Raw genomic sequence first — 13,433 nt, 5'->3', positions numbered from 1 at the left:
CTGCTCGTCCTTACCAGGTGGAGCAGCGAGGGGTCTGCACCATCGATGCTAACTCTGCTCGCAGTGGGTGAGGAAGAGCTGCCAGCAGGAGGGTGGCAAGCAGCAAATGGTTTGAGGAATGTGGGAGCTCAGCCCCAGGTAGCTGGGGTTTGGTATGCAGAGTCCAAAAGCAATGGCAATTCTTGGGGAGAGTTTTTTTCCGCAGATCGCACGAATAAATCAGTGGTCCATGGGGCAGATGATGAAGTTTTCTCTCTTGTTGAAAGGTGGACACAAATCTGAACAGTAGTATTTTACACCCACTTGCAAAGACATAATCAACTGCAGAATACCACTCCATAGAGAATTATTAGCAACATAGTACATTGATTGAGCTAAAGAAAAAATGTTGCCTAAAAAAGAGAGAGCTTACTGTCTGTCATTCTTTTGCATATCTACTTAATCTATTGTGTAGCTAGCTAGCTCACTATTAAGAGTTCATCTCATCTGGAACAAGTTATGTATGAATAGATAACAAGACATTCCTAATGTATTTTGGCAAAGGGTAGTCTCTGATTTCACGCTGTTCAGAATCTGCTAAGTTAGTGAACTACATTTGCCAAGATAAGTTGGGAATATAGTTTCATAGCTTTGCAGAAATTAAGGCCACAAGGGACTATTAGATCATTTGATCTGCCCTTCTATATGTTACAAATCATAAAATTTCATCCAAATACTTTCTGGAAGTCCAGGCACTTTATAATGGCCAAAATACTGGGTCTTCAAACCAGCTTATGTGCCTCACATAAAGAGCGGGGCAGGTTAATGTGCCGCCAGTGAACTAAGTGTGATATTCCCAGTGATCCCAGTAGTCAGACTTTGATCCCTGACCTTGAAATGGAAGGGAAGGGAAAAAAAAAACATACAAAGGGAAAAGCAAAATCAGATTGCTCCCGTTTGACCCTGGCCTGACCTGTACACGTAAGTACAGTAATCATGGTGGTTTGAGCACGTGAACAAGATGCACCAAGCAGGAGCTTAGGAGAATTTTCTGTACCATCTCAAAGCAGCAGTCCATCTTTTTCAGGCTTTGGTGTCTACTTATGACCAATCTCTGACACTTCAAAGGATAGTTGATAATAACAAAACCTCAAATCCCAGAAATGAAATCAATACAATTGGAGGAAAAATTCCTGAAAAAGAAGGAAACTTCTTTTGATCCTATATAGAAAAGTCTGAAGCACTAAAGCATGAGGTGCCATTAGTTTTAACAATCTTTTAACAACTCAGGGGTTCAGAATATAGCACTGATCATGTAAGTAATCCCAGTCTTCTCGAGTTCCTGAAGCAGTCTGGGGGGCTGAGTTTGCCGGCTCGAAGGCTGGCAGCCAGAACCTCCTTTTCATACCAGCCCAAGTTGAAGTATTCTTTCCAATAGCTAAATAAAAATGTACTTTTTTTTGAGAGATCTGACCATAAAAGACTCACAGCCACGGAAGCCCATATTTTCCCCAAGAGGTACCTGGGATGTTCAGTCATTCTTGCTCCTAGGAAATGGAGCAAGACTATTTCAAGACTGAGCTTATCTAACCACAGCTGGACCTTGAAAGGATGCCACACTGTGAAGAGCCTTACTTAAATACAGGTGTATGGCATATGTAGTTATATGCTGTAACCAAACTACCTCTCATTCTTCTCTATGATAAAATAAATACCAGTCATCTCCCTACTGGAAATCTCTCCACCTTTGCACGTCCAGAGATCACACTGAGGGAGTGGTTACCCCTTAAATCCAAAGACCTTTTCAGAGTCACAGTTTTTCAAGGCAGAGTCCTCCACTTTGTAAGTACTATCTACATCTTTGATACCTGTATATATGATCTTGCATTTAGCTATATTAAAATGAATCCTGTTGCTTTGTGATCATATAGCCAGGCCTTTTAGATGATTCTGTAATAGTACTTGTTCTCATTTGAGACAATAATGATCTTTGTTCCATCTGAAATTTTTACAATAAAAATTGATAACACAAAAAATTACTGACAAAAGTTAATAAATTACTTTTGTTACCTTGTATTAGATGTAGAATAACCTGCATTAAGGAAGTAAACATCCATTTTTAAATATCATTTTGTTGAAACTCTAAAAAATGGTCACAGTGAATGTCCAGATAAAGTCTTCTAGTTAGAATTTATATAGGATAAAAAAGTTGATAGTCAAGTCCACGTATGTTTGTTTTATTTCTACAGGTATCCTTGGTCAGCATGATTTTCTTTTCATCTCTTTTCAGAAATAGCTAGGGATAGTTTAGCATTTCAAAGACAGCAATTTGTGATACTCTTTCACCTAGTTTTAAGCTGTTTTCAGATAAAAATAGTACGATTCTCGTTGGAGGACAATAAAAAATACGTACAAAATCCAAAATTTCCTGAAAGTGTGGTATTTCTCTATATGTGTAGGATACAATGCTGCCATTCACAGTGTCCAGATTTGTGTTGTTACAGCCAACGTTTTTCCTAACCCTTATTTTTTCATTTCCTGATTAAACTTGTTTAGCTCCCAACTCTGCAACTTGCTCCATCAGGGTGAATCTGAGGACATTATCCAAGTATTTTGACATGAGAGACATAAAACTGACAAAAACCGATAGGAGAATTAAATCTACGTTATGCTGTAATGGCATGTGTTTCCTTTATGGAAAAGTTTCTGAAAACTTAACCAAGCTGAAATCAGTAGGGTTCTACAGACATTATTCTAAATATATGAAAATATAATAGAAAATTCTGTTCCTTTTAAAGGCTTCTTTGACTGTACTTTGGGATTTGAGAGCAGGGATGTTATTTCCTAGCGTTCTGTACCATGTTATAAAAGAAAAAAAGGAGAAAAAGCCCTGTGATCATTTTAACTTTATTTCTATAGGACTCTTTCTATACTGGTTAATTATTCATGCTGAAATCCTCTGAGTAAATGGATTTCGCAGAGGGATGGTGGGGATGATCCATAAAATGCAAGAGAACAGGAGCTATATATGCCGAGTGGGGAGTATTTTAACATTTCATTTCTATGCATGGCTTAAAATACAAAGTCCGATAAGTATAAAACAAATTAAAATGACAATATATACTGTTGTTGCAAAGACGGTATAGTGGTGTAGGATCGCATTTGCTGTTTATATTGCAAAATTTATGTTCATAAAAGTTCATAAACTGGATGCATTTCTTGAGAGACTGCATATCCCTAGCTGAGAGCCAGGTGTCCTTTGTTAGGCTGTTTATTTTAGATTTTTGTTACTCTGCCTTCTTCAGTAACTCAAAATTAAGGTTCTTGCATAATTCTCAAACCTGGAATTTCAATAAGGCTTTTCATTCCCAGGGTTAATAAATACTGATCCAGCCACCCGGTTCCTAATGTCTGTGTGAGCGAAGTAGTATTGTTATCTCAGTGTTATTCACTGTAAAACTTAAGCAGAGGAATTAAAGAACTCCTCCCGTCAAAGCGGTTACTGGGCAGACTGAGAATAAAAATCAAGATTTTCCCAGTTCCACTTCTAGAAAACAAATCTTTAATGCACACATTCCCCAAATTTTGCTGCTGCTACCACAGCGCTTCATAAGGGAGACTGGGGAGAAGTGGGAGGAAAGGTGAACCTATTGTAAAGCAGAAAGCGTGGCAAGCGTGGCATCCAAACAAGGGAAAAAACTTTTTAATACTTGAATGAATTTGCTCTCTGTGTCAAGTGTGAACGGTGCCTGCATTGTACGGTTTTGTTGTCCACTCTCCTGAGCAGATGGAGCTTGCAGTTGTATGTCACTTGTTTATTACATCCTTTTAAGATTAGTAGCTGTGTGGCCAGATGGGTCTGGGAGCACAGCTGTGGATACAAGGAAATAAATGAAACCTGTCTGATGCTGCCATGCCCTTTTGTGAGATACTGACGTGTTGCAACTGCAACAAAGCAAAAATCACTTTCCTTTAATATATTAGTGAATTAGATGTACTTTCTTTTTTTTAATCAAATCATATGAAATCAGGAGGATGAGGTTCAGAGGATGATATAATTCTAAGAGGAAAATGTAGTTGAAATCTGTAGCAAACAGCCTCAGCAAATTTACAGGAGCAATTTTAATGTGGTAAAATAAATTTAAAGTACATCTCAATTAATCATCCATATACAATGTAAAGCAAAGGTTTCTATAGAACAAAGACTCCTATAGAGCATACGCCAACTAGGCAGTAGTATTTCAAAGTTTATTAGATGGCATATGTTGAATTATTGATCCAACATTCTGATAAACTATATAATGCATTCATGTAAATGCAAATGAAATGCTGTTCTATAGAAGAATGCCAGATTATGGGCTAGACTTCGAAAAATGAAGCTAACACAGCTTTAACTCCTTCATGGCAGTGGGCACACAAAGTTGGTCACAAAGCCACCACCAGTCTAGAGATACTGGATGGAATTTGTCCTACAGTGCAGGTCTCCGCACCAGAGATATCACCTCCACTCCCCTTCTAGTCTACGGGGAGAAATAGTCATTTTTAGGAAGAATCCATCTGACCTCTTTTAGAGGACACAATGAATCTTACACCAAAGAGGGTCACGTTCTCTCCTTGGACGGTAAAGGATGTCTGATTGTCTAGGAGCGGTGTAGCCATCTCCTTTCAGTCCCACTGGCAGAGTAGATTTGATGTGGCATCTTCTGTACCAATTCAGATTAGTTGTTATAAAGTCACTGAACTGTTTTTCTTCTCTCCTTTTAAGTATACAGCTGGATTGTTCTGATGCAGATGGTTTGTAGGTTAACATGAAGCTGAGATACAGAGGGGAGCTTGTTGCTTCTTTTTGTGGAGGGAAAACGGTTTGGGGGGGGAGGGGGGTAAAAACTAACCTGTTCCTTTTGAGCACCTCAGTGCATGATTTTTAAAATACACCATGATGATAAGGAATGAAGCAGTGCATGTTGTTAGCTGTGGAAGTGGCACTTTCTGTGAGCTGAAGGAACATAAGGATTTTTCTCAAATTTCTATTTCTTTCATTGTCTAGCAAAATGAGAGTCAACACTATAGGAAGTGTGCTGTGCTTTCCAGGAAAATAAAAACTTAAAAATGTGAAATACTGGGACTTTGAAAGAAGTAGTGTTATAAAGAGGATGATCATACTATGATTTATTATATGTGAGATCTAAAGTTGGAGCTTAACAGAGTCCAGCCTTAAGATAGAATATGATGATAGGCAGTCACATAATGAGTATGACGTGTAGTACAAAAACATTTTTCTGCTTCTGAAAGCTGCTATAAATCATGTATACTTTGGAAGACTCTTTTATGTTAATTAAGGAAGATGCAGCAAGTTGCAATATTATATGGGAAGAGAGGCAAGTGCAAGTGCAAATTGTTGTGCTTTTTGCCTTATTGCAGAGGGAAGGGAAGAAAAGTTTCGTCCAATTCTGAAGGATTTTGTAGCTCCATATTGTAATGCGTGCCAGGAGGTTGGGAGGTAGAGGTAGCAATTTTCATTGACTTCCACCATACTGTGTTTGCTTCATTAAAAAATTACAAATTTGTTGGCAAAAAGCAGTAACATATTGCTAGAAAACATCAAAATTCACAGTGTAAATTCGTAACTAAATTTGTGTTCAAAACTGTGGTTTGTGAATTCTGTCTTTTCTTTTAAAAAAGAAGGAATAGCATAATAAAAGGACATAAAGCTCCTATTTCTAGGTCAGACTAAAGATCTTTAAGCCAAATATCCTATTTCTGGCAGTATACCAGACTCACCAAAATCTTTATTAAGCGAATGGATTTTATAATATTCCAAAATGGTAATCACAAAGAAGAAATGATTTAAGTATCAATGCCTTATGCAATTATATATGTCAGATGTTATTTTGATGTGCATTATAGAATGGAAATAATATTTATTCCTGATTTATCTGAAAATATGGTACTATTTCTAACAGGTTGGTTTTTGTTGTTTTTTTTTTTCTTATTTCTACAGGAAGTTGCCCTTGTCCTTGCAGCTATACTGGTATTTTTGTTGGCTTTCTATGCTTTCTTTTATCTTAACATTTCCAATGAAGTTGACCTTGATCTGGATCCAGATGAAAACTAGCAGATGCAATGAATCTATCACCAAGATTTCTTCAGCTTGAACAAGACTACATAGGAACACACAGTCTCTTCACTGTGAGACAGTAAATGATGCCATTTCTTGCAGTCCAAATTCATAAGAAAGTTTTCCAATACGTCAGTCACTTTCACATTCCAGATCTCCAAAATAAGAGAACACTCATGCCCGGCAAGTGTATTTGGTTACCACCAAAGCCAGGAGCAGCAGTACAATACATGAAGTTTATTGTTTACATTATTTTTTTTCTCAGGCAGAGAACTTTGATGTCAAAAGACAGGTGCTATTATTATCATGGGTATTGATGCTGACTTCACAGGAGGAGAGTCTGCCTTGACTAAGTTTAGGAATCAAAGCTTCCTAATAGCCAAATTAAGTTCCTTTTCCTTTCCCAAAAGAAAGCAGAAATACCAAATAAAAAGACTTTTCTTCATTTGTATTTAAAATATATCAAAACCCCCTCATCCTTTCCCTCCCTTTTAATCTTTCTTGTGCATGTGTGCACATGCACAAAGATGGAAGAAACTGTAGGAAAAAATATCTTTTTAGAAGCAGTCTGTCACCTCCTATATGGACTTAATTTTATGTCATCCCAGATTCTGTGTGCCCATATATCTGCAGTAATCTTTTTCATTCTTTTGCCAACTGTTCAGCACACATGTGTTCTGTCAGAAATGGCACCTGGATGACAGAAGCTCTAACATTCGCGTATGCCTCTGAAACACAGTTCTTTGCCTCCTGTGCTGTCTGAACTAGTGTAAATAGAAAGTTCAGTCGATGTTGGTTTTAATTAGTGTATTGCTCTATTATTAATATAAAGTCAAAATCGTATTTTAATTATACTCTTCCTGCTGGTTGTGATATCATCTTGCTCTACCTGTTAGGGGGATGTTGTAAAAAAATTGCTTTTCAGTTATACAATCATTTTAATCATCACACTAATGTGAGAAGTTGTAAGTATTAAGAAAACTTTTTTTTTCATGCATACTAATAATTGGGCAAATCTTGGCCCCGTGACATCCTTCAGTTGTTGCAATGTACCTTTCACAATATGCACTGTAGATAACATTTCTGATCCCTTTGATAACCACAAGCCACTTGAAGAAGTTGGTATGTCAAAGCAGCTGCAGGGAGCTGTAAAATTCTAGCTTTATCCTGTTCTGTTTTGGGTTTGGCATATAACTGAGCTTGTGGTTGTAAAGGTTCCGTTTTGATTCGTTTAAAAATGTGGCCAGTCTTTCTGTAGTTTGGATTCACTTTTGATACCAAGAAAAGCACAGAGTCATTGGTGCTGAACGTGGCAAGGAAGTTAGGCAGGTTGGCTTCCAGAAAAGTTATCATGATTCTGAAATTCTACTATCAAACTAGCTCGGCTTTATCTTTGATACCAATTTCAGGGCTGAATGATAGGTTTAGTTGCAACTGAGATATTTAGTGACTTGTTCCAGAAATGCCCGACTAAGATTTCTCACAGTGATTTTGAAGACAAAGGGATACAAATCATAGCAAATATTATAATGGAAAATATATTTATTTTAAATTGACACAGTCCCATTATCACCACTTACAGAACTTAGATCAATACAGTTAATTTTTAAACTATACAGTAACTATGACCATATACATTATGAGTCTCTAAGGGTCCACTTCTTATCTGTCATACACCTCATTCACTTTATGCAACGCAAAACAACTCCTCTAGAAATTCAGAGTACAACAGTCTTCCGAGAAGAATATGAAATAGCAGCATAAACATACATGTGCAAATATTTCTCATTTTCTAATTATGACTGTTACAGACACAAAATCCTAACATTTATGCATTCATATGACTTACAGTCCACTAATACTTGCACACAGGAGCAAACACTTAGCAACATGTTGCATTTATGGTGAAGCATTATCTGACACATGGCCCGACTTTCAGTGTAGGGAAAAGCATATCACAAGCTGTCTCCTTGAATGTGACATGCCTTTCACTTCAGTGGTGCCACAGCACATGTCACAAGAAGCTGCAGACCTCTCCTGTTACTTTGCATGAGCAGTTTTCTTGTTCCATAAAATGCTGGAAGGATTGCATTCTTAGTGTCTGCACATAGCTCTCTGGGTGATGTGTGGCCTGAGAAAGATGTGTCGTTATCCCATTCATGCAGATTGTTTTGTAACCTGCTTTCTGAATCAGTTACATTAAAAAGCAAGCTATTCTTACTGTCAAGTTTATGAATATGTAGTTTCTAGAACAGGAAGATTGCTTTTCCCATAATTATGACTCATAGACAAAATCCAAAGCGCATATATGTGTGACTGAAGCAGCTTCCCTGATTTGTGGCTTATGAGTCCATATTGCCCACAAGTGCCATAGTTTGCAGTTTGTCTGTTGGCTTCATTTAGATTAGGCCTTTTCATTTACATGAAAGATATTCTTATGTAACAAGAAAATTTCCTTTTACTTAGATAAACTGGGTAGACTTCTGTTCAGTGTACATAGGAATACATGGCAAATATTGCAGCAAATACACTTTTTCTCTTATCGGTACAAAAATTTCTAATGGGACTATGTCAATAGTTTTATAAAGCTAAAAGCTCCCATTTTTCATCAAATTATTCATCCTTGGTTTTCTAAAAGGCACAAGCACAACAGTATTAGCAATGAGGTCTGATTCTAAGCTTACTAATTTATGATTCCCCTGAGTTCACTGAAATTACAACTGATTTACTCCCAGGGAAAATCAGAATCTGACCTGAAATTATTTCTGCTTTCTGGAGTGCTACATTGTCCATGCCTGATATTTTAAGTAGAGACTGATTTTAATCTTGCAAACATGTGGCTTATTTTGCCCTTAATTATATCTGAGATTGAATGCTTCTTGGGTTTTGGACCACCTATCTTTGTATGAGTTGCTCAGTGTCTATTTTAATAATAAATGTATTTTTACTATTTTTGTGCTCTTATTAATGTTGGATGTGTCACACTGAATTATATATACATTTAAAAGGACATTAAAGCAATCTGAACAGCACAATATTCAAATGTGAGCAGTGATACTCACCACTTTTAGAATATCTGGATTATTCTAGGCACTTCTAGCCCCTAAACTCATATTAAAACTAAGTGTAGCCTATGAATACTCAAAAGACAATCAAGAGAACTTCCCTTGGCATCCTACCCATTACCAATAGAGCACATCTCTTTGTGAAGACAAAGTTGTTCCGTGTAGCTCCCATCAACTTCAGACAGATTGACTTTGTTATAAAAGTAATACATCTATACGCTTGTTTCAAAGAAAGATTGCTGATCAAACTGTTAAGCCAGGGCTGCTGTGTAAACAGGGCAGGTTTTTCCAAGGATATTCACTTCTGGGGAAAGGGTAGATGTCAGTATTGTTTGCCCTCTGCTTGTGGAGTAAACTGAATTTCTTTCCAGCAGAGGTTGTGGAAGAGATGCCTGTACCGAGTCCTCATGCTGTGGGTCGGAGTGGATGTCCCACCTGGAATAGTTTCTGGCTAGGAAGGCACAACAGTCTTCCAGCAGTGATTTTGCTCAGTAAATCTTTCCTCAGCAGTTTTCCTTTTTCCTTTGATCCTACAAGAGCAGAACCAGCATTTAGACCATCTCAGGACAGAAGCCTCAGTATAGTAGTTTTACTAGTGCTGCTGGTGAACGTTGCCAAGGAAAGGCTTTAACTCTATTTCCTAGAGTCCATAAATATGTTTTACTGGAAGCTTAGGAGGCATGTTAAGCATTTCCCTAATGGACCCTAGAGATATATTTAAACTTTTCTTGAAGAACACTTTATTTAAAGTTCACTGTTGCATATCATACAGACACCATGTGATTCAGGATCTGTCATAGCTCTTTCCGTGCATCAGACAGCTGTAGCAGGGATGACACGTAGACTGTGAGATGATGCTGCAACATGTAACTGCGAACATACGCAACGTGAGCAAACTCATCTGTTTGGTGTCATCTAGAGTAGTTGACCTAACAAGTTGTGTTTGAAAACAAACAGTTTTTAAACAACCCTACTAAATGAAGGTACAGTGAAAGCCTTAAAAACCACTCATCCCATTTCCATGAAAATTGCTACCATGGAAGAAGCTTAGCTGCTGACTTAGGGCCAAGATTTGAATGCTGCCCTTTCAGGGAGTAAAATGTTGCTAGGAGCTCCTGGTGGAGTGATGATTCATTTTGCTGATACGGGATTGTGCCTATAAGGCACACAGAGCCAGTTGGTGAAGGTCAAATGCATTCAGGACAATTCTCAGTAAAGGACTGTACTTGAAATGCAGACTAGGCAAGTTAGGGTGCCAACAAACAGGATACTACACATCTTGATCGCATTTCAAGTTTTACTTACAGTAGCATAATAATTAGTGGTGCTTATGACTAAGAAAATAACAATATGGCACATCAATAAGACAGCATAAATGTGATGTTGGAACTGCTTCTTAAAAGATTTTGTAGTGGATTATGCCTGCACTTTGGGAAATGAAGCCATGAGATGAATAAACTGGCAAAGATTGTCTGTGATCTTGTGCTTACAATATTTTTCCCTGAAAGAGCCGACAGAGATATTTTGCAACACTTTTCCCCATCATCCTCTTAGTTTGCTGTAATGCATTCTTTTGTAGATGTATTTCTACACTTTTCCAGGAGTAGAAAAATATTTTTTGTAGTTCATCAATGCATTTAATTGACAGAATCCTCTACTCTTTCTTTTATCCCCTCTTAATCACAACCAAATCGGTGGGGAGACAGCCAAAATGTTAGGTACCAGTGTCTCTTAAGCAGATGTCACACCACTATTTTTTAGCTCGTTTAAATGAATAAACATGTTAAACTGTGAAGTATTACATTTTAGATTTTTTCATTAAAAAAAATGGGGCAATCTGTTTACTGTCCTTAATTGAGACAACAATGCTGGTGGTTGCCAGTTTTGGCAGTTGCGATGATGAACTATAAATATTGGGACAAATCAACTAACTGGTGATTGTGGAGGATAGTTCAAGTAGAAGCCTCATTCTGCATGAATACTTTTTTCAGTGCGATATTTTTTTCTAACTCCTATAATTGTTATACTAGTTTTGCATGTTAAAACCACTAATAAATACATGACTAATCAACCAATAGGCTTGATTCTGTTGTCTTATTCTGAATCACTGAAAGTGTGGATAAAAGCTGACAGCCCTGCAGCACAGTTCACGCCTTGCCCAAATTTTCCCTGAAAGGTGTTTGTTCAGGTCATAACAGTTACAAATGTGAGCTACAAAGAGCTTCATTTTGCTGAACCTTGGAAAAACTGAGCAGCATATAGATCTTTGGGAGTCTGCCATTTCACAAAGAGATTGTAGGAATTTTAAAGAGCTAAGCCACAGGAGGTGAGTATGGAGTTTGGTGACAAACTGATGTCATTCTCCTATCGCAGTTCTTCCAGGAATGAGTGGAAGAAAACCAAAGGAAAGTGGCCAATTCTTCCAGAAGACAGCCACCTTGCAACTCACGATGTTGCAAAGAAGAGGTTGGAAGAAAAGATAATTCTGATATCAAATCAGAGCTGCCTCAATTTCTTATTTTTCACAGGGGAAGAGAAGGGCCAGGAGGGGATAAAAGATGTCTGAAGCGAAGCAACTTCTCATTGGCTCAATGATTCATTTATTTAAGTAAGGAATAAAGGGGGGTTGGGGGATTTACACAAAGCATAAGTCAGGCTAATTGCTGTTGCCTTCATGTAAAAAATGTTGCTTTATGCCAAGCTAGCATAGCTTTGTGTGTCTGTTATTGAGTTAAATGTAAATGTACTGATACTGGCAATGTCCCCATTTCTCTAGAGATACCTTCTTCTCCTGTGATACTATCAGCAGAGAGGAGGGACGGGGGGGGAAATGGGAGGGGATCCCTTTTGCTGATTCTGCACTCCTAAAGCATCGCCCCTGCTCAGTGGGGAGCTGCTGGTGTGACGGCGGTCCTGGATTGCTTTGGACAGTCTACAAAAAAGAACAGAGGAGATCGTAACCTACAGGGCGAGTCTCCTACCACCACTGGTGCCTGATTTGTTGCCACAAATAAATAGAAGCTGAGATGTTCAGGCTTTTTACTTTTATTTATTAGGTTCTCAGGGAGGTGCCAGAAAAGTTGTCTTTCGTTGTCCTTTTGAAACTTGTTTCTGCATAGTTGCTTCCCTTAGTGTCTGTGGGACTGCTTTCCAGTCAAGGAATGCCACGCTCATGCCCCCTGCTTTTGGTAGGAAAGCTGTAGACATTATCCTTTTGCAAGGAAGGGCTGGGGAGTAATCTGCCACCTCCCCTGCTCTCGCCTGGCTGAAGCTGAGGAGGCCTCAAGTAACTACTACTGTGTAGTATAGTAAGACCTGCTCTGGTTTGAGAAGGACACCAAATTCTGAATTCAGGGCAGCTGTATTTAGCCTTTCCTGCCCGAGGAGCCTTCAGAGCAGCCTGCACAGTGAAAGTCAGGTTTTTGCTTGCTTTCCTTTTGATGGCTTCCTTCAGCTTCTCTTTTATAAGATGAGCTAAGGTGCTATGGTTGTCTACATAAAGCAGGGCTGTTTTAACAATGGTATCATGGTTCTCACTGCCCTAATGAGCACGTGACTGTTCCTTCTTGAAGGCAGACAGTCATATTTGTGTTTATCTGTTCATCAATCGTAGCCATTCTCAAGCTGCTCTTCTCAGGCAGTACTTTACCTTTGTGCCACTGTCTCTCTGCTGCTCCAGTAATAATGGGATGTGCTGAATGGAGAAGAGAGTAGAGTGGCTTCTTCAGAACATTACCAAAGCCACAAATCCATTTGAAGTTAGGAAATATTGGGGGGGGGGGGGATTTTCCAAGTGCGCTATATAGCCTTTTATTTCAAAGAGCAGCCCTTTAAAAGCTGCTCTGTTCTTGTGAATGCCAGTTGACAGTCCTTGCCCTTATGCATGAAGGCTTGTGAGTTCACGTTAAAATAAGACAAGTTATAAACATGATTGTGTTATTCATGAGAATATGTCAGAGTTTTCTTTTCTCAAAAACCAGTCATCAACTGTTTTTAGTTAATGGAAAAGTGGCTTTGTTTGTGGGTCATACAGTTTGGTCAAATGTAGCTTCTCATCTGAAATGTTACAGAATCATAATTACCTCCCTTTGGCTAAAGGTTGCCTGAAAATAGGGATTACTTGTAATATGTATGACTTTTTCCAAAGACTGTGATGCTAAAATTTGGTAAATTCTCCACAGAAATATCAGATCTATGACTCTAACAACAGCAATGGTTTTGGAATTTTTCCTTGTCAGTGAGTTTTACCTTCTGTATTAGGAAATTTTCAA

General features: G+C 38.2%; 1 protein-coding gene across 4 annotated transcripts in view; it reads left to right on the top strand.

The window, feature by feature from the left end:
- TRIQK (triple QxxK/R motif containing) overlaps nucleotides 1–11,228 on the top strand; it is a 64,532-nt gene extending 53,304 nt beyond the window's left edge. For all 4 annotated transcript variants that reach the window (XM_049826429.1, XM_049826418.1, XM_049826450.1 and 1 more), the window contains one exon: nucleotides 5,981–11,228. In XM_049826429.1, the coding sequence (XP_049682386.1) occupies nucleotides 5,981–6,094 (114 nt within the window). In that variant the 3' untranslated portion in view covers nucleotides 6,095–11,228. The remainder of the gene's footprint in view (nucleotides 1–5,980) is intronic.
- The last annotated feature ends 2,205 nt before the right edge of the window (nucleotides 11,229–13,433 follow it).

Source organism: Accipiter gentilis, chromosome 2, assembly GCF_929443795.1.
Source record: "Accipiter gentilis chromosome 2, bAccGen1.1, whole genome shotgun sequence".
NCBI classification, from domain to species: Eukaryota; Metazoa; Chordata; class Aves; order Accipitriformes; family Accipitridae; genus Astur; species Astur gentilis.
This window is presented reverse-complemented; position numbering and strand designations above follow the sequence as displayed.